Genomic DNA, 22,053 nt, shown 5'->3' with positions numbered 1-22,053 from the left:
AATTTTGTTATCAAATACAAATGGAATTCACATACAATTTAAATTGAAACATTATAAAATTCAAATGTACTATACAATACAGATGGAAATTATAGAATTTAAATAACGAAATAGATACAAATAGAAACTTTAGAATAGAAATGAAAATATACGATACAAGTAAAAAAAAAGATGTTGCATAAAAATTGTGAAATGCACAGTACAAATAAAAAAAATCGATACAAATGAAAAACATTCAATACAAATAGAAAATATGCGATACAATAAAATTGAATAAAAAACAATTACGCTATAAATTGTGAAATATACAATGCGGATGGAAAATTATAGAATGCAATGGAAAAGATCAAATATATTGCAACGTCTGACATATGCCCTACAAATACACTCAATTTTGTATTGTTTCCTGTTTTTGTACATAGTAACCCATCATAATTATAAATAAATATCACCAGATAATGAACCTACTCGAAATTAAGATAGCGACAAACATATTGCAAGAAAACCTGGAATCAGTACAATAAGTACGAATAAGCCTACATGTATAATCCAACAATGCGACATATTTTTTACATGCATTTCAAACCTTACAGTTTATAGGTCTGGAGCTTAATAATAAATGGTGTTTATAGCAAAATTATACATATATTCAACATAACCCTATGCTAAAGGTTCAACGACCTTTTATTGAAAATCATTACATAATTATATTCTAACATTCTGGATCTGTTTCTATTGAAGCATATCACAGACCAATGTTAATTATTGATGTTATCACTGGGTATACAGGTTTACTGACCTTATTGTGAATTTCCGTACATGATAGGTAACACCATTTAGGTCATAAATAATTATCATTTACTGAACTTCAACATGGAACCTACAGAATAACAGTGTAATAACGAATCAATCCCATACAGAGAGGATAACCTGATAATGCTGTTCACTTGTCTGACGATAACTATAAAATAATTTGTAATTAATTAATGAATTAATTTCCTCTAATTAAGGAAAGCACATTCTTTTAAAATTAAAAACAGAAATGAGGAAGGATGTTTGCAGCTCCTGAATTTTCTGAGAATTTCAAGCGTTAGGAGGTATACGTATCTCCTGAGTCATAATTATTTCCAACTAGTCTTTCGATAAATATAATTATAGAGAATACTTAATGTTTTGTAGTTGGATATGGAATTTATGTCACAAGTGGGATAGGATTTAAAAAAAAAAATAGTTTCATTAGTGCGAAGCACGAGTAAAAATATTTAAAAAATCCTGTCCCACGAGTGAAATTTGTTCCAAATCAGACATTTGAATTTTCTGTTTATTACATTTTCTTTGGTTTTCCATTTGCCTCTGTATTTTCAAAAAGAAGTGTCATAGGCTGTGACCATATTTTACTGTTAAAAATATAATAAAATTGATAAATCAAATGGTCAACATTGAATAAAGTATTTTAATGTAAAAATAACAAAAAAAAAAAAAAAAAAAAAAAAAAAAGATGTATGAGACATATTTATAGACATTCTTTCCCTTGACACTTAGAAACCATGAATATATTTTCGTATTGCAGCTTACTGGGGATTCGCTCATGAATACAATATGTTTAAATTTTTATTTAGATAGTAGCTTATGAGAAAAATTTAGTCAATTCAACCTTACATTTTGTTCGGAAGATTGAAAACAAATATTGAGAGGTAAAACAAGCAATATTGATATAATTTCTATACTACTCCGCCCTAGTATTGCAGTGTTATCCCATGGGATACGCGTGACATACTTTTCAATTCAAATTACAATGATGTTATTAATTTGACACAGTTTTATCTCTCGAATATTTCATGCAACACACGTGTACTGTCTAGATCAAATGCCCGGAGGAAATATCCAGCTTAGGCATGCTTATAGTAAGTTAGATAACATATGTTATCAATTATCTCTGTTTGCTAAAAATCATGCAGATTTGACGTACTAAGGGGTATTAATGATGATGAAGCGTTCAGAGTAAATATCGGATCACAAACTTACTATATTTTTGTAAAACTACTGCTGATGAAAATGGCTCAATTGGTTCAAAACTCATCAAATTCTTCAGACAACTTATATTCCAGAAACTAAAATAATTCAATTTATAATCACTTACAAGAGATAAAGATTAATGCACCGGCGTCCTGAATTTTTTTTTTCAATTTAAACAATATTTTATTATGGATTGGACAGCAGGTACTGTCTATATAAGTCCTCTCCACAATACAGGTCAAGTCATACATGTTACAAGTAAATATTAATTACATAACATTGAAAAAAATATATACATGTGTATATTCTAAAGAGATTTATATAAAAAAAAAAAAAGAAGAAGACAAAATAAGTAGGAAAAAAAATATAAATGAGCTGATGATATTATAAGTTTGCATTTAACATATATGACTGATAATTATAATAATACAAGTATAAATGCGAAAATTAATAAGAACACATAAATAGATGTTGGTTCTGTGGTTTGACAAAATTAAAAATTAAGAAGAAACAATATCATGCAAATCTCTTTGTAGATGGAATAAATTCTTGGACAAGTTTATGAAATCTAGTTCAGTTTACTGTGACATCACTTGTAAGCAAGCGCAATAACATATACTGGGTTATCTCCCCTTTGTAATTTAGAAACAAATTAGGCCTACACTTGTACTGCTGAAGTTTTAACGCAGTTTGGGGATTTTTTAGGGATCACTCGTTGTCACTATGCTATACGGTTCCCATCCTTTTTCTATGCTTAGATGATAAATCTAGATATAGTATTTTAAATGTCCTTCGAGATCCGAAACATGAGGTCACTAAAGCTATGTTTGCAAGTTTGGGTGTAACAATTTCATTCATGTTGGTACACAATACTAGTAAGAAACAGATTATGGAACTAAAGAGGAGGCAATAAACCTATATTTATTTTTTTATAAAAATAATTATACTTAAAAAAAAAATCAAACATTTCTTACGTTTTACTGAGCGGTCCAAATAAAATCGACGTTGAACCACTTGGTGAGGTGTTGGACCAGATGTTTAGACCGATTTGACTTTTTTTTTTTTACGTCACACTTTATTCTTTAAAGGTAGATCTTATTTACATTCATTGGTTTTCGACAGTTACGGAACTGAAAGAGATAAATCTGAAGTGTGGGTAAACGGAATTTTCATCAACATTTTGTCATTTCCATCACAAACATTGAAATCAGCGAGAGATTCGTTATAACATAAAGTTGATTCTCGCATGACGTTGTCCTCGAACCTAGTCAATAAATGTATACAACTTTTCACTACAAACTAAAGATATAACTTGTAACATATTTCCATACATGTATATTAATTGTTTGTATGATCTAGGATCATTACTAATATGGGTTTTGCCAAATAAAGCAGCATTTTATTAATAAAAGTATTTCTATTTTTATTAGTTGGACGTTTTAAAGGGTTCTCTCTTTCTCTCTCTCTCTCCTTTGCATATTCTACATGCATCACGGCAAAAAAGATATCTCTTCGATGCATAATGTTTGTCTTTTTTTTTTTCGTATACCCATTCCTAACATCTAAGCCCCATTTAATCCCCCTTTTCATGCTTATTATACATATTTAAGGTGCGTGGGTCTTGCCTCCAAGCCAGGGAACACATCTTTAATGCAATGATGAAAAATTTATGTACATAAAAGATGATGACTAAAGAGATTGATAAAATATTCATGTCTTTTCTTTGAAATATTTCAGGCATTGGTTAAGTGGGTCAGTTGATAAGAATGAAGATTTCATCTTTTGTTCAAAGAAAAAAAAAATTTGTCATGAACTCCCCATGTTTTTATGTGTATGTTTCTATTGCTGCCATTTCTTTCTTCGGAAGCCAAGGGCAGATCCAGGATTCTTTATTTTGAGGGAGATGTTTAATATCTGGTCAAAAACATTTCTTTCCGATTTAAACTTTTTCTGGGTATTACAATAAAATGAGCATTAAAAACGCACATCAGGAATGAGAGTTTGGAGGGCATAATATTTAATACTAACCCCTTTTTCATTTATTTTAACCGTCTTTTCCCTGACTCCCTGAATAAATTCCTCTAGATCTCGAGAGTCAAAGTCTTAAGCGTAGATTATTACCTCATGTTATTAACAAGTTTATTCCTTATGGAGATCCTTGTACATCATTTTCTCCTTTCCAGCTGTATCGACCCTCCCAGTTGTATATATATGGCTTTTGTAGCATGTTCTTCACGACCTTTTACTTTATACATGTATATATGTAATACTTAGCATTGTACTGTCCATTTCTTACAGTTATTTTGCCTAATATTATTACAATTTTTCAGCGTGGTTATTCCTTTTGATTAATATTTATTATATATTTTGCAACAAGTCTTTTGTCCAATTTCAGTCTTTTTTATCAAGTGAACAGTATGGCAACCATTCTTCATACACCCATATTATGGACGCTGGAATCCTACAATGCAATCTAATTAAAATTAGATATTTGATCCGCTCCAACTTGTGTAGCGATCTAGTTGTAGCAGATCAAAGCTCCAATTTTAATTAGATTGCCTACAATGTAAATATCTGCAAAATTTATGCAATATGATTCCATTTGGTCAAACTTTCAAACCAAAGTGTTGCATTCGGCTTAACAACCTCTAGCAAACATATTTGTTCTCGAATCCGATAAAACTCATGTTGCACTTTAACCAAATCAATAAATGTATAATTATCCTAAATACGGGATGTATAGATACGATGTGATGATATCTCTATATTTTGAGAGTTTACAATGTGTGAATGATGTTTAAATAACATTTAGAATTAAGTTTAATCTATTTGCACAATTAGTTATTTTTTTTATTTGGTATAAGTAACAAATTAAATCAACTTTGTACTCTCACACCCGTCGTGTGCTCCTTGTCATGTTCGGGAAAAAGGAGAACTCTTTATTGAATTAGATTTGTCAACTTCCTAAATCTTTGGCTCGTGTCCATGAAGTGTGTCTATTGTGAGGGAAACACTGTTTAAACTTATAAGTGGATTATGATTTAACGATTAAGTTGTGATACATTCTATCATGCAGTGAGTTGGTTTTGGCAAAAGTTGTTACAATATTCCATTGGTTACCAGCTAACCAAAACAGGTTATATCATAAATGTTTGTACTCTGCAATAAAAAAATCGGATTTTTTTGTTCTAAGTAAATATTATGAAATAATTCCTATCATTATTCACAAAAATATATATATTGAAAAAAAAGAACTTACGTTTTAAATTACAAGTTGTGCTAACCACGTAAACGATTTACATAGACCGATAAACCTGGTATTAACTTGATACTTTTCCTTTTGCTTTACAGATAAAAAGACGTCAGATAAAAAAGAAACTTGAGTTTTGTTGCTGCTATTCTGCTTTGAATGTTGTTGTCTTTTCAACTACTAGTATATAGGTTGGACACAAATATACGTAACCCTTCATTTCATGTAAAAGTATGTCGTGTCAAAGCTTGTGTAATACAAAAGTGAACACTAATATTTTTTTTAATGAAAAATATGTTTATTGAAGCAACAATTTAATGATAACGTTTTATATATATACACTGATTTGTATAACCAAATGTCTATCACAGCTCCAACACAGTAATGGACGTATTTCAAAGTAAATGTATAAGATATTTCGTAAGAAAAAAATCATTCTTAAATGCATAAACAGAAACAACAATGTATTCATCAAATTAATCAACCAATCACAGGATTTCTACTTTCAAAATGAATGTAGCACAAAGTACACGAGGTATAATGTAATGTATTCTTCAAGCACTCTTTGTAAATGTTTTGTCAAATTGTTCAGTTCTCTTACTGAACAATAAAACCCCTGTCGTATAACTAACTTTCAAAGGGCATCCATAAACAATGATGTAAATAATGCTGTTTATTTAGATTTCCGATATGTGTGTCTTGCATCGGAATTACATGTCACTCCAAACGTAATTATACGTTTATACAATCACATTGATGAATAACTAAACTGTAATTATTCGTTCTTTTTTCAACATTCGCTCTTTTTAGATTAACAAGTGCTCTTTCAAGTCATACCCAAACATTTCAAAACAATTTTTTTCCAGCCCAACAACACGTTTTTCAAAAGTTGTTAAGTTCAACAGACACCTCAGTCCTGTGTCTGGAAAATAACATAAAAACATGCATTTGGCAAACCATAGTAAAGGTACGGTGTTGTGTGTTTAAATAAAAAAAAAGATGTGAAATGTATTACAAATTTTGTTACGACTATCATCTACTAGAAAAGGAAGTCACACGAAATACATTGTTATAAATTTATCAAAAGGTACACACTAAATAGCGAAAACAATGTACAGTTAAAAAATATTCGGTGCGAGTGTACCACTACAAAATCAGGGTCACTTCATTGTCCGTCAATAACAAATTAGCTGTACATTGTCTTCAAGAGCACTCAAGACGTTTATTTTACATATTCAAATACTGTGGTGGTAAAGATGCTAATTATTTTAAGGTAAAATAATATTCAACCCGTCCCTGTTCCAGATTTCGGAAAAATATAACTATATACACACAAGTAGAAAAAAACTTAACAAATATTGCATGGCACCAAATATGCACTTCTAACAAAAACGCTCATACGGATGATAACAAACTCACAAAAAGTAAACAGAAATCAGCTGTGCATTCTATTGGCATCTCATCAATATCAGATAAGGCAATCTCTAGCAAATCTAGCTTGATTTCAAAATGCTAAATGATAACACAGCACTTGTTGGTAAAAATTTGACCCTCATCATTTTCTATATAAGGATATCTGTTCGGTAGACTAGTATACTTTCACTTTTTCAAAACATTCTATAAAGAATTGAAATTAAGAGTGATATCAATGAAAATTTGATGAAAATAAATACTGAGGATGGCGAATGGGAAAATCTTTCACACGACAACAATAAATATCCAACAAGCAATGCCTAGGGCATATCAAAATAAATCAATTATATATTATAACAGTCTTTCAGAAAGACATTGTTCACTGGAAGATGATATACTCATTTTTATCTGGTCGAGTCTCGTACACATATTTGATTTTAAGTTCATGCTTCGTAATATTAAATGTTGATATCTAAATATGGCAAAATCATAGCAATTCATCGACATATTCAATTCGACACTGAAATACTGGCACATCAACCTCAACCTCCAAAACATGGGCGTCTAAAGTAAAATAATAGTTTCCTTCTTGTGGCAAAGTGATATGGAAGGTTTCGGCGTTTTCAGCGTCTCTTATTTCCTCAATAATGTTCTCTTTCAAACTATATGCATCAAGTTCCGGTCCTGGACCAGAATACTCTAGGGACGGATTCACAGCAACGTTTCTGAGTAAAACAGTAATGCTGAGTTTGCCATCGTAAGTCCGAATCACAGACTTCATGCTTAATGGACGGATATTAAAGTGAAACATGGCTGGCCAAGTTTTGACCATGGACTCAAATCCTTCAATTGAATAGGTCTGATTCATCAAAAGCCACCTCTTTTCTTTAGGATAATGAGAAAGCAAAAAGTTATCAGGTGACGTCATAAAATAGTGATCCATATAGAATCTTTCGTGTTTATTATCTCTATCACGTTTGGCGCCATATTGAGGATCAACCAATCGGAAATGTCCATCTAACTGAACAGCACACCACGTGTGCTGGAATTTAGATGACTGAACAGTGTTTCCTGGCAAATAGTCCTGGCTCTTAACATATCCTTCCACTTTCTCACATTTTATTCCTGCCGCCCTACAGAACAATATTTGATAAGATATGAAGTGTTCCGACTGTTTTCCAACAGCATGAAATGAAGTAAGTCAGTTATGTACGTACGAGAAACTTTGATAATTTTTGATAAAATATTGTATAACTTACTTGCAAAGCTCCTGGTAAAATTGTGCATATGTCATCTTTTTATCAGCTAACATCTTCACCTTTGTAGCAGGAGATGTTGCTTTATGTTTGCCCTTTGGAAGCTTACAGAGGTCGAGACTTGTTAACCAGCAGTAGAGAGCGTGTGCTTTTAGTTGTTGTGTCATGAGACCTTTAGTTATGGCAGCAACGAGGCTTTTTACATCACTATGACTTTCAGGCTTCACCTTTAAAAGAAAAGCGCCTTGAAATGAGTTATAATAATTCTTCTTTATTTTAAAATAAACAAGAACACTTAAAGACTGTAGTGTACCAGCTCTGTAGGCTTTTTCATTAAAAAACAAAGATTAAAATCTTAATACTCTGTACATAATTTCTTTGTTTAAAAGGTATTATGTTTTCTCTGAAGGATTATTTACAATATATGTATGAACGTATGAAAGATTTCTAAAACGAGGTAAGTTATTGAGAAACAAGTTGATGAAACAAGATTATCAACAGTCTCGTTTAAAGTCATCATTTCGTAAGTTATATGGTCGACACTACATGTATGACTTTGTCAGCAAATACAATCTATCACTAAGTCGAATGCTGACTGACGTTTTTTCATACTAACTGTTAGGCCATTATTTACACACTAATTTGTCGACGGATTTTTCCGTTATTTCCCGATCATGACAAGGAGCACACGGCGAGTGTGACCGGTCGGCAGGGGGTGTTCACTCCCCCATGGTACCTGATCCCACCTCTGATCTTTTAGGTGTCCGCGTTTGCTCTTCTCCTGAATTGTGTTGTTTGAATGGACTTTTAAGCTTGAATACTGTTCTTTATATCCATATATGTTTCATTCAAATATAATAGAAATATAAGATTTTTTGTGACCTACAATAATTATAGCTTGGATACATTTGAGAATAAGAATTTTTTTGTCTTAGTCGTCAGATATCCACTGCTGGTTTTGAGAAAATAAACGAAACTCCCAACAAAAAGTAAAAACTATTGAAGTAAAATATATTAATTACCTTCTCCACGCGATCAATCATCTCGGGTGTTTCTGTTAAACAAGTTTCGTCGATGTCGTCTGTTTCCGGTTCCTTGGTGGCTTCAGAGCTGGAGTAGCTTGAGTAACTTCCGGAAGACATACTGACAGCTATTCCACTATCCGGACGACTCTTTACACTACTTTTACCTTCAATCTAAATAGGACAATTGCACAAAAATTAAACAGTTAATAATTAGAACAATATCCCATAACAGGGGCTTTGCTTGTAGTTGTAGTTCTTTCCATCTCTTCTGTAGAAATTTTCACGTACAAATAGATACAAGTATTTCTTATAAACAAAACAATAAGCAACACCCAAAGGGACAATTACCCCCCCCCCCCCCCACCTCCACCCTAAACTTGATGTACAAAAGAAATCCTTTATGTTTTATAAATAAAAAATTAGAATTACTACTTCCCATTAATTCTTAGACCCATATGGAAACTTTGTTTATGCACAATGTATGTAGGAATTTGTTTAGGTACCTCTTCTACTCTAGTAAGTATATGATGCTCCTCTGCCCCTTCAGACAGCGGCTCCATTGGCGCTAGTCCCGTCATCTGAGGGGCACCTGCTCGTCTTTTCCCCGTCATCACTCTCTGGGTCATTATCCCATTCTGTCTGGTATTCTGTAACAAATATACCCGATTAATTTTTAAGCTGTTCATGCACTGGGGTTGAAGGAAAATGGACAATGATAATTCTATATTGTGTTCCACAAATGAAGATCATGCTGAAGTTGAAATAAAACCCGTAAATTCCTTGACCCCGTGTAACCTCCGGTATTGCGTTTTGAAGGTAAACATTGTCTGATAATAAGTGGATGTCACTTACTAGACTAATGCATTTAGATTGTGTGCTCTTATTTTAGATTTAAACCCTTCACTTGAGAGCTTAACGGTTTTTTTTCCACATTTTCAAGTTAATCAAAATTCAATCTGTTAACGAAATTATTCGCAGTCGTGTGACGTTATTACCAGGTCCCCAAAAAACTTCATCTCATGTTTATAAACTTAATGATTCGATATAAATTCCTTTGAGGGATAAATATGCCTACTAATATTCTGAATACGTCTACCTTTTAAATGATTCTTAAAAGACTGCTCTCAGATCTCTAATTGAAATTTTGCTATTGAAGTGCTTTTTGATTTTGTTTACGCACATAACGGCACTCGAGACATTTTATGTCACGTTCCAAAGACACTCAAGTTGTTAATCAGAGCATTTCTTGCATGTAACCAGTGGTATATTAATGTTTTATATATTTATAAATATGCATTTCCAAAAATTAGCAATTCATTTAGAGAAAATCTAATAGATTCTATTTTTAACATTTATAAACAGACTATGTCTTTGAGCCCTTCAAAGCTGTGTGCATTTTTCTTTCTTTCTTTCTTTTTTTTTCTTTTTTTTTTTCTTTTGAAAAATGCACCTTAGACGAACATGTATTTTTATGTCATCTATTTCATGGTTAATTTTCAGTCGTTTCTTTTTCTTTAAGTATAACGATGCAACGCGGAATTTTTAATCGAAAAAATATTTTTAAGTTCACATATACGGTCTTTGATACAATAAAAAGAAAAAATCATAAATGTGAAATCAAACTTACATGATAATCGACGGATCTAACCATTAACATCATTTTGACGAGTTTAAATCCCCCGCAAGTCCGCTGTGTCAAATCAACAACATTATCTCCGCTCACTTTTTATATATACAGGATGAATTTCATGAGTCGATGAACAATCAACCCAACACCGGAACAGATTGGGGGTCAAGTTGTCACCTGTTAAACGACTTTTTTCCTCAAGGGTATAAATGTATCGTGAACCCCACACTACTCGTGACAAACGGACCTTTGGTGGTATGCACTGAAAGAACCTGGGGCTTTTTGACAATCAACTCTTTACCCATGAAACTCATTTAAAGAATCCCTAGCGCTTTATGTCAACAATAAAATACTTGCTCGGCTAATTCGTTACATTTAAAGAGTTTATAGATCAACGCGGAGGTATATAACGTGGGAGCGGTTATTAGTCGTAAACTTCGTCGCGTGTGAAATCACTTATTTTTCCATGGTCCCATGAATCCGTTTCCTTTACCCTGCTTCAGAGAAAAACTATAGGAAAGATCGTTAATATTGATGCATTATCTGTAATTGAACTTTTTCAGGTGTAACACTTTAAATATTGTCAAATTTATAATTAAAGTACACTCCTAAAACTGGGATAAAAGAAAGCTTGGAATTACTATAATGATTTCAGATTTATGTAGGTATTTTTCGTTTCATAATATCTGTGAATTTGGAAATGAAAACTGCATTAATGACATACTTTGATATATTTTACACAGCGTAATTGCATTCACAATTTGGAATTCCTAAAACAAGTAGACACTCGAAAATAATATGTACAAAACACTCTGTGATTGTTTATTTATGCCAGAAACCAACTAGTCTCAAACCATATTTTGCAAAATATTCTTTCCTAAAAATTTCGTAAATATGTATTGTCTTCATAACAATTCCAATATATTTGTATAATATTGTAAAATTGTAAATCTTTGTAAATGTTGTATGGCTATTAAGATTTTATGTATGGGAGAGGACTATCTAAGTTTTTAGAACTTGTGTCCAATCCTTTTGACACATTGTCAATAAAATATGTTCAAAACAACAATTCCAATGTCTACTTCCACAACCTTCAATTTCTTACGATGCACATAAATGACTTTTTTGGGCAATGACCACGTCCTTAATTTGTGCCTGGTAGTGTCTGGAAACTTCTGCAAATGAAAGCATGACACTCTTTCCAAATATGACAAAGTGAATAAGGTGTTTTGATTACTAAATAAATCCCTTTTTAGAACATACTATTGTCGTTACAGTACAACAGTACAAAGCCTGGAAGTTTTATGATCTTTAAACAATATGGCTTGTTTTAAAGCACGCGGTTATCAGATTTTGTCGAGTTTATTCATAGTCCCTCTCTGGTATTTGTTCTGTTTGAATCGCCTTGGGGGTAAAAACGCAATGTTACATTCAACAGCTATTGTGTACCTAACAGTGAGATTGGATTGCAAGTGTGTGAATGGCAATTTTAACAATAATTAATTACGAAGGAAACGTGAACTTTATTATGACGTCACGTGACATGAACATTTATAACCATTAAATACAATGTATTGTCTTTTATGTTTCATTAGTTTGTCAGGAAACATTTAATTCAGATTGATTAATTGCTTTTCATATTTTAACAGTTAAAAAGCCAATGGAAGGTCCATTGTAAATTTCCATTCCAAATTTTATTTAATCTCTTTTAAACATTTTCCACTGAAACAAAAAAGGAATTAGTAACAAAAGGAGAACACCGGTTACCTATTAAGATAATTCGCCAATAATTCTAAAGTGTTGTTGATATTCCTAGTTTTGGAGAGAGTTCAAGAATTTCGTTTCCAATAGTAATATGGAGCAGCCCGTCTGAGGCCAGGGGACTTAATCCAGAAAAGACTGGGATCAAAACGGTTAATCGGTTCACAGAAACAATCTTATTACGGGATGGTCTGGCCATTATAAAATTGTATTATTGTTGTATGTTTTCTCTCCGTCATTTTTCTTATGTTAAACTCTTCAACTGATCTTTTCTTCATATTTTACTAGTAATATAAGAAATCAAACTGAATATCATATAAGCATATCCATCTATATAGTTAAAAGAGAAAAGCCGGAAGTCAAGAATATTTTAGGGGTGCAAGATTTTGTGTCAACGAAACAGTCACTCTGTATGCAATTCGTACAATCTATTTTGTCGTTTGTATTCAAATTCCCTATAAAGCTTAATCTTACTCGTATTATTATATCCTCTGCAATGAACAAATTTCAATGTGGTAATAAGGACATTTTAATAGATAAAATTTGCTCTTATTTATGACCAAAGTACTTCAAATACATATTGCAGCCAACCTTGCTAGGTGAAGCTGTAGTCTTTAATCATTCATTTCGCTGCGGGGAAGCAATACCGGGTTTTTTTACATAGTGATTTATAATAGACTTGTATGTAATATTGTTTGGCAATAATGCCCCAAACCTCTCATCGTATTGAAGAGGAAAAGTCATGTGTCATTCTGTTTGACAAAAGAATATAAACATTGGGTAACACACTGCCATTTTTTTCCTCCAGGAGCACTTTTATTGTGAATCTTTATTAAACAGGACTTCCTATAATGGATTTACTTTCCGATCTTTTATCAATTTATCTTTTTATATTTCAACCAGGAGGATACAATAACTTGTTTTATCACTTTAAAAAATATTCATTTTAAGAACTGCCTTATTAAATATTACTAAGAAATCATTTATTTATCTTGTACTTTCTACCAAATTGAAATGCTTATTTTCAATATTGGTAAGATTTATCTTAGTGTAGTATTGAAAATGTTCAAGAGGAGTACTTCCTTGGAATATTTTCAAACGAAATACAGCTGTCAAACAAAGTTTACTCTTAACTTTTGGAGAAAATGTTGAGTAAACACAGAACATTTGTTTAAGTATTGATATGAAACAACTCTTTCGTGACTTTTAAGCGGGACTGGATATTACATTGTATTAGTCAAAAAATGTCATACGTAATCTCAGCATAATGACTTGACAGCTGTTTAAAGCAAGAAAAAGTTCAATCTTCACCTTTTCTACAAAAATCACTCCGAGGGTAAAACATACCTTATTAAAGTCTTAACTTGGGTTTAACTTTCTATCGGCATAATATATCAAAATCGTTTTCTTGTCAACTCAGTATGTTTTATGGGGTATATTTGAAGTTAGTAACTATATAAAGTTCTCTAGTTTTAAGATTTAAAATTGTCACGAAACATGTCTCTTGTCTGCTCTTAATTTATTTCCACGCGATACCCACCTCATCTAGGTCTTTCCTCCATTTGCGCATGTCAGGCTCACTTCGTCTGCTGCTGTTGCTGTTAGCAGACGATTCAGCGCGCGTGTCACCAACAGCATCATTGAGACTGCGTGTATGTTTCAGGGGAGCAGGGCCCACTGATATCGCCTTTACCCGTACGTTTGCCGTCTTCTTCATATGTGTCACTATTTGGCTCTCTAGATCCTTTCTCGTGATGGCATTCCGTTGGATTAGCTGGCGTATTTCTTTGATAAACTCCCTATCTAGTCTCAGTAGTTCCTAAAAGAGGACAAGACAATATTTATAGGACACCTGCTACTGGTAGCTGCTAGTGACATTTGTGTGTATCCATTTGTTTTTCTCTTCATAATTTGCTCAAAGTCTCGGCCATTGTAATCATATGTAGACTGATAAACACAATCTTCAAGATAAAGTGTGGTCTATTTAGTCTGTATAAACAACGAACTGTTAAAAGGACAAATCCAATTCTATTTCCCTCTCAAAATCACAAGTTCAACTGCAATCTTTAATAAAAGATCCTACAGAATTATTGCAAGTTTATGAATACTCCGTGTCTGAAAAGAACATTGTAGTGCACACGCTTTTAATTACATTGTTAGACTGGGTAGAGTATTTCCACTTTAAGTTCTATAAACTTTCACCATTCGTTTCAAATCATCGGAGCGTTTATGAGGTACTAGCCGATAATAATTCTCTTTTTGGCTTTTTACAGACAATAGCAAATCCCTGGTTAATACCGTCTTTGTGTGTAAAAGGTGAAAGAAAACAATACCAAAAGGCCATATGTGTATTGCGGTAACAATTGAAAATATTGGTTTAATATGTATATTAAAATTTCATTTCCATTGTAGACGTGTTCTTTTATCAAGCAAAGGAAAACCTGCCAAAATCGGCTTATACACTGAAAGTTGTAATAGATCAATAGTGAAGAGACACATTTTATATTAATGTTGAGGGTAATATAGTCCCAGCACGTGTCACATGCAACTTAATTATAACATTCATAATATTTATCCCCCCCCCCCCTAAAAAAAATGAAGATCGAAGAGAATTTTTTCATGCCAATTTTTTTTTTACTTAAGACATATTTCCACAGGTTTTCGGATATTTCAGTAAATGCAAAGTTTCCAGCATTAAGGTAATTTGGGTGAAGTTCACAATAATTCATAGACTGGAAATATCAAAGCCGGCGCCAGACAAATTGATAACTAATAATAACCAATTGCAAAACAACATAAAAAGAAGTTCAAGTAATCATTCATATTTAACAAATTATTCTACTTTGAAAACTGGTTTGTTTGACAGGTTCTATATAAACTTTTTTGCGGCATGTCCACCCATGAACAAAAGATTATACTAAGGTTTCTTTGCACTAAGGTTTGAACGATAAGGAAATCACGCATTGCATTGTCAGAAAGCACCATTTCTACATCAAAATTCTGAAGAAGTACATTTCTGAAGCCTCTGTATATCACCTGTCCGTTAATGGGATATAGATTCTTTTATTTACCTTGACCTCTATTCAACATTGCATTGCAATTCCTATTTCTTTTTATGTCCATAATAATTTTTTGTGTGCTTTTTCAAAAATTCCCCGATGTTAAACCCGCATAATATGTCTTTAAATTCTTCTAAATATTTCATTGAATGTGAATCTCTAGATCTAAAAAAAATGTTAGGTCGAAATAACATTTCCTGATGAATGTATTAATTGTACTTGAAATACTTTTATTATTAAGTGACCCATTGCAGAGGAATGTTGGAAAATTTACTTACAGACTACAAGATCAAAATCTGTGACTAACAGTAAAGTCTTCTGGCGTTGTTTTAAGTTGGAATTTTTCTGACATTTTCACAGAGTGGTGAAGAGTGTGTCAGAATGTTTAGGTAACCTATTATCAGAAATTGAAGTCTTTGTCGTGTATTTTTTGGCGAATTAAATAATTGTTATACCTTTAGGTCGATATTGGTGTGACTAAGTTTAAACATTTTGAGTATATATACCCATTAATATTTACGCTAAAGATTAGAGGTATTCCAGAATTTAAAAAAATGAGTCAATATTGGGGTAAATAATAGATTGAAAGGCAAAAATAAAAAGTCTCTGGTCAAATTTCAAACAAGGCTTTAGAAGGTAATTCGATTGATTTGCCGCGATCATTTTAGCACAATCTTTCATACCTTCACTAAAATCATCTCGGACTATTTCACGTCTCCTAAAATCATTTCATATTTTATTAAAGAACTGGGTTTAAACACATTTGCAGGATAAGGAGTCAATGATTATTTGAAAATACTATGATCACAAAACCACAAAGCGTGGGAGTATGGGACATACACCGTCTGTAGCTTAAGCTTGTTTGTTATCGATCTTATTTTCATTGATGAAATACATAATTATTATGGTTTTGTGCATTCTAATTGCTGTATAAATTTCTCAGGGCCTTTTAATCATTATAAGTATTGATTTAATATCATTTCCTCAATTTTAAATTTAGTTATAGTATCTTTCACTTTACATGATTATTCTAAAATGAAAAAAGGAGAGAAATTGTTCTTTATGGTCAAGTGCAAAAGTATACTTAATAGGACACAGGATGAGATAACTGGTGTTGCCTTATACATGCAGCGTATACGATATTGTTTCATAAGAAACTAGTTTTTAGGTGCAAATATATAACAGCATTGACCTGAAATAACTAGAGCAGATAAAATTCTCCAAGGATCACAGAATCTGAGGTATCTCAGCTTGATTAATTATAAATAGGCGTCTCTGATGTCTTGAAGGTTTATGACCAAGCCTCCTAGTAACATTTTCAGTCTTCAAAAAGACCTATCATATATATTATAGAAGAGTTCAATGTTAGTTTTCACCCGACAAGAAATATAGGAAGAAACTAACCCGACAAGAAATATAGGAAGAAGTTGTTGTTCTAAATGCTTGAAACTGAAAATTTTCCATCTCATCTTGTTTTCTTCTGATTTGAAATAATCTGTGTTTTCACTTTTCCAATTTCGATTCCAAATTATTCTTGAATTTTTTTCTGGATTTTTTTTTAAAAGTTTATAATGAAAAAGGTGAAGACGACGAACAGTTATTGATCTCAAAAAACCTGCAAGCAATACGAGTCTGAAAAGAGCATAAAACGTGGACCCCTTAAAATTCCAGAGGTGAGATCAGGTGCCAAGGAGGACTAAGCATCCCCTGTCGACCGGTTAAACCCGCTCTATGTATACGGAAAATTTCGTAGTCTAATTTATTATATATATAAAAATGCCTTTTTAAATGATTAAAAATCATAACGGTACAAATGTATGATATATGTATATGAATGGATGGCCAGTAGAGAATGGGTCTTAACTTACTAGTATATAACCAATCAGTTTATTTTAATTGAAAACAACTAGATTTTTGGGGAGATGATGAATAATAACTTATAAACATAATTATATTAGCCTTTCATAATATTTTCAAGTTTTGCAGCACCCATGCACTAATGATATTAAATCTACTTTTATTATATTTTAGCAAAAGTGTGAGATTTTGCATACAATAAATATAATTATATTGGTATCATGAAATCATTTTTATCACAAGTGGACGAGTTTGAACCTATACCATAAGAATACGATATCGCCATCATTGCAAATTGTGAGTTGTAAATAATACATAAATGGATGCAAATTCATCCACTAGTGCTTCATTGTATTATACCATGTGGATTTTATGTCATTAGTGACTATAACAGAGCACTGCCAAGCTTGGATATGGGCTCTACTATTACATGTCTGAGGGTCACTCACTCCCTTAAGGAGAGACAAGGATCAAAATGCGAGGTAAAGCCACAAAGCAAGGAATCAAGGCAGCGAGGATGAAAACACGAGGGAGTGAATGCAACAAGGCATGTACGATCTTAAACACACGTCATCCTTGTGTTGTCACTATCCTCGCATCTCCCTCGAGTTTTGATTTTGCATTGTCGCTCCCTTGCGCGCTTGATTGTGCATTGTCGCTCCCTCGGGTTTTCGCTTCCTCGCCCCTTAAGAATTGAAGTGAGGGAGCGGTTTCTATCAAACAGCTAAGCTGGAACCTAAACATCATACTTGTGATCCTACATATGTAGAATTGATAACTACAAATGTGTTAGATACTGTCAGTGAAATAATCTATGTGTTTTTAAGATACAAACTCATGAGGAAAAATTTTGAAACTCAAATTCTAATCAATCAAATTTGGTATACTGTTAATCAGGTTTTATTCGCGAAAACTTTATTTTCGCGTTATTACGCGATCCTGTCTACTCGAGAAAAATATTCTGGCGTATTGAGAATTATGAAGGATTTTATACAAAAACCAAAATGAGTGATAATTTGGTCTCGCTCATAAATACCTTATGACTATCTCACAAAAATAAGATGTCGCGAAAATGTACTGATCTACAGTATTCAATTATGGATGAAACTCTTCTGAAGGATCACGACATGTATGACCCAGTTTTAAAGTGTCAAGAGGTTAATAAAAATGCCTCTGAAGTAATGAACGTGTATACATCTTTTAATTATTTGTCAGTAATTTCAAAGAATTATATTCTTGTTTTATAGTCACATGAATAATGCAGTTTCAAGGGACATCTATTGTTAACTTCTCTTTTGATGGTCGAGCACAGATGTAAAGCTCTCGAAATTATTTCTATATAAATTCATGGAATTTTCTTTTCAAGTCCAAATCAAACTTTCATGTTAAAATAGGTTTGTGCATTTAACGTGTTGTGCATTTATTTTTCTTCAGTAATTCGGTTAAGTATCATTTATATAAAGTGAAATTTTGTTACGACTGCAAAAGAGCTTTTAAATTTTCAAATGGATTTATAATACCCTCCTTAAGAGCATGTCAATAAAAATCAATTTGAAATTAAATTTAACGAGCAAAGATGTTTAAAGATAATCCGACATTGATTCTATCCTTATTGAAGTATACAGCTGATTCAAGTGAAAATTACTGACTTATTTTGTCAATCATAAAACTTCACAGTCATAACAAAAATGCAACGATCGACACCTGCGATTTAATTTGACCGTAGGCAAATTAAATCAAGTCTAACTACTTAAATAGGTAAATAATAACGACAATACCATTAGGCAGAGAAGCTTAAGGAACAGCATACACTGCTATGATTACTGAATATCGCCCCAAGCTTCTCAGGGCTGTGCTGTTATCCTAATTTTTGCGCTACCCAGTATGACACAAGGGCCCGCGTGGGGTTTCTGTAATATTAGCGGATTAAGACACTAAGCCAGCTCAAGTTGTGTATTCAACATGGACGAGAATTAAAATGTACACCAAGTGTGAGATATGATCAATCACTTCATAAAAATTCCTGCTTAAGACTCGGTATGAACGTTCACTTTATCATCTGACGACCATGAAATGAGCAACACCCACCAAACTGCTTTTGGGAATTTGGGGGTTCCAAAAACAATGAGTGAGGTTTTCTCAATAACTACTAGACCCATTGAGAGGTTAGGCAAATAGGCCTAAGTAAACATAATTGGAATTCAGTCTCAAAAATCAAATTCACATGGTCTGAATGATGACACTAAGTATAGCTATTGTCTAACTAGATAAACTTAATCAGTGATCACACAATCGGCGTCCTAGTAAGTGAATGATGGAGGATATTGTGTTTCATTTTCTCCGCTATTTTTGAAGAATAAAGGACCTCGAAAAAACGGAACCAATTTTTTTCATGTTTATAAAACAGTGAATTAATACACATAAAATATGCAGTACATTTAAAAATGAAGTCTGTTTCATAACTTCATATCTGAAGAGAAGAAATCCGTTCATTAATGCATATGAAAATGAATGATAAAGACATTCCGCAATATTTAATCTTATTAAATTGTTTACTTTTAACAGAAGATATCGGATTAGAATTCAGAGAGACTGCAAAGATAAAAAAGAACAAGTGTATTACTATTTGCTAATATAACAATATTAAGACGAGATATAATCTCTTCGAAGGCCAAATGCAGCGTAATCCAATACTTCAGAAAATTTAGCACCAAAAAATTTCCGAACTGAGGACATGCATCAATAAAAAATAAAACAAACAAGTATGGTAAATTTTGTGATACCTTTTAGATTAAATTTTTTTATTAGCTCTCAGAAAAGGCAAGGTGAAACTGATACTCTTTATTGGGGGAGTTGAACCATTTGCTCCCGTCTGGTCTGCATGCGACATTTATATTTCTGGTATACACTGCATTCATGATGTAGCATAATTTAATCTGGATCCCAGGTGGGGTAGGTTAAGTTCAAGAATGAAACATGACTGAGAGCAATATGGAATCAATATGTTCACCTTAAAGTATTACATCCCTTTAAAAAGTGTTTCACCTTTTCGGGGGTCTTGCAATTGCATGCTTGAAATGTGAACATTAGAATTAGCCACGTGTTGGTAAATATTACATGCACAAATTCACCTTCAAGCGACAAATTATAAAAACGTTGATAGTTAAAAAGAAATTTTAATCAGTGTGCATGCACACTTCAGTATATTTATGAATAACTATGCTTAAATGAATTGTTTCTTGAACCCCATATCAAGCATTTAAAAATTCGCAGAGTAATAACTATACGGCAGATCATACATTCAATATTGATTTAGCATGTGTTCAAAAGAACGATTGGATGTACAAATTAGGCCAGTAAAAATGAAAATATAGATATGACACTTAAATAGCTTCTTAATCATAGATATCCGTTTTGTAAACGTAGTCCGCCATATTTAAACAGAATGCCACTACATCAAAAGAATAAAAAAAATCTTTAGAAAAATGGCACTCAAGAGCATTTAACACAAAAGGGTACCACCTTCATGTTAAAAAAGTAAAATTGTCCTTCTTTTTTTGATACCTCTAGTTTTTCCACTGTGACATATTTATAATGTCCTACTACATCGGAGTTTTTTCGCCATTGTTGCATTTATTTTCATCATTTTATATTTCCTTTAACGATAATGTCACATAATTTATAATCGTATTTCCTGCTTTAAAGACGTGAAATCAATCGTCAGTTTTCATTATTTATGTAGTGATATTCTACTATCAACTGCATATGGTGTTTATGTCTCCCAACTTATTTGATACGCAAGAGCATGCTGTCTGAGTACCATTAATCGTGACAGGCTATTGACGAGTAAGCTGATGTAAAAGAAATTTCAAAAGCATCGTTGAAAGTCAGCATTTCGAAAACTCTGTAGCCGTCATCAAGACCTTGTTTGTAAATAAAACGTATAAATGGTTCTAACGTTGGGTCAATTAAATATTAATGAAATATGTGGAAATAACGAACAGTATTCGAGCTCAAAAGTCCATTAAACATTACAAAATAGGAGCAGAGCAAACACGGACCTCTAAGACATCAGAGGTGGAATCAGGTGCCATGGAGGAGTGAGCATCCCCTGCCGACCGGTCACACCCGCCGTGTGCTCCTTGTCATGATCGGGAAATAACGGAAAAATCCATCGACAATTCAGTGTGTAAATAAATAACTAACAATTAGTATTAAAAAAAGTTAGTCAGCATTTGACTTAATGATATATTGTATTTGCTGACTAGGCCATTGTGTCGACCATAGAACTTTCGAAATGATGACTTTCAGTTGTAAGGCCATTGTTTTTATACTAAATTTGACTACGGAATATTCCGTCTACCTGATTAATACAAGTTCACGGCGAGTGTGACTGGTCGACGGGGGATGCTTACTCCTCCCAGGCACCTGATCCCACCTCTCGAATTTTTTTGTCTTATGCCCTGCTCACAAATTTGTATTATATATTATAATATATTTTTGAGATAGTTCATTTTTCGTTTTTTTCACCTTTTCATGTTAAAATACATGGTTTGGGTTCTCTATAAAATGCAATGCATATAACTTTTCTACGTAAAATGAATTATCATCTTCAGCAACTAACAACATGGTAAATTCAATAATGGAAAGAGAAAACTTCACATTTATTGAAAATAAAGGTGAACCAAATGTCTTGATTTTAAACAATAAATGTGAACGCTCTGTTCACATTTATTGTTTAAAATTAAGCCATTTCGTTAACTTAGTATTTTGAAATCTTATGGAAAAA

The 22,053-nt window shown here is 32.5% G+C and overlaps 1 protein-coding gene across 2 annotated transcripts in view; it reads right to left on the bottom strand.

Annotated features, from left to right (window-relative positions):
* Positions 1-6,069: 6,069 nt before the first annotated feature.
* Positions 6,070-22,053, bottom strand: part of LOC133187396 (uncharacterized) — a 50,887-nt gene continuing 34,903 nt past the window's right edge. For both annotated transcript variants that reach the window (XM_061322751.1, XM_061322752.1), the window contains exons 9-13: positions 13,889-14,167; positions 9,464-9,607; positions 8,958-9,131; positions 7,939-8,162; positions 6,070-7,812 (exon numbers count right to left, since the gene is read on the bottom strand). In XM_061322751.1, coding sequence (XP_061178735.1) covers positions 7,167-7,812; positions 7,939-8,162; positions 8,958-9,131; positions 9,464-9,607; positions 13,889-14,167 — 1,467 coding nt within the window. In that variant the 3' untranslated portion in view covers positions 6,070-7,166. The remainder of the gene's footprint in view (positions 7,813-7,938; positions 8,163-8,957; positions 9,132-9,463; positions 9,608-13,888; positions 14,168-22,053) is intronic.

This window comes from Saccostrea echinata, unplaced genomic scaffold (assembly GCF_033153115.1).
Source record: "Saccostrea echinata isolate AGI-Se365-2 ecotype Australia unplaced genomic scaffold, CSIRO_AGI_Sech_v1 ptg000015l, whole genome shotgun sequence".
NCBI classification, from domain to species: domain Eukaryota; kingdom Metazoa; phylum Mollusca; class Bivalvia; order Ostreida; family Ostreidae; genus Saccostrea; species Saccostrea echinata.
Note: the sequence above shows the minus strand (reverse complement) of the source record. Positions and strands in the feature narration are given on the sequence as shown.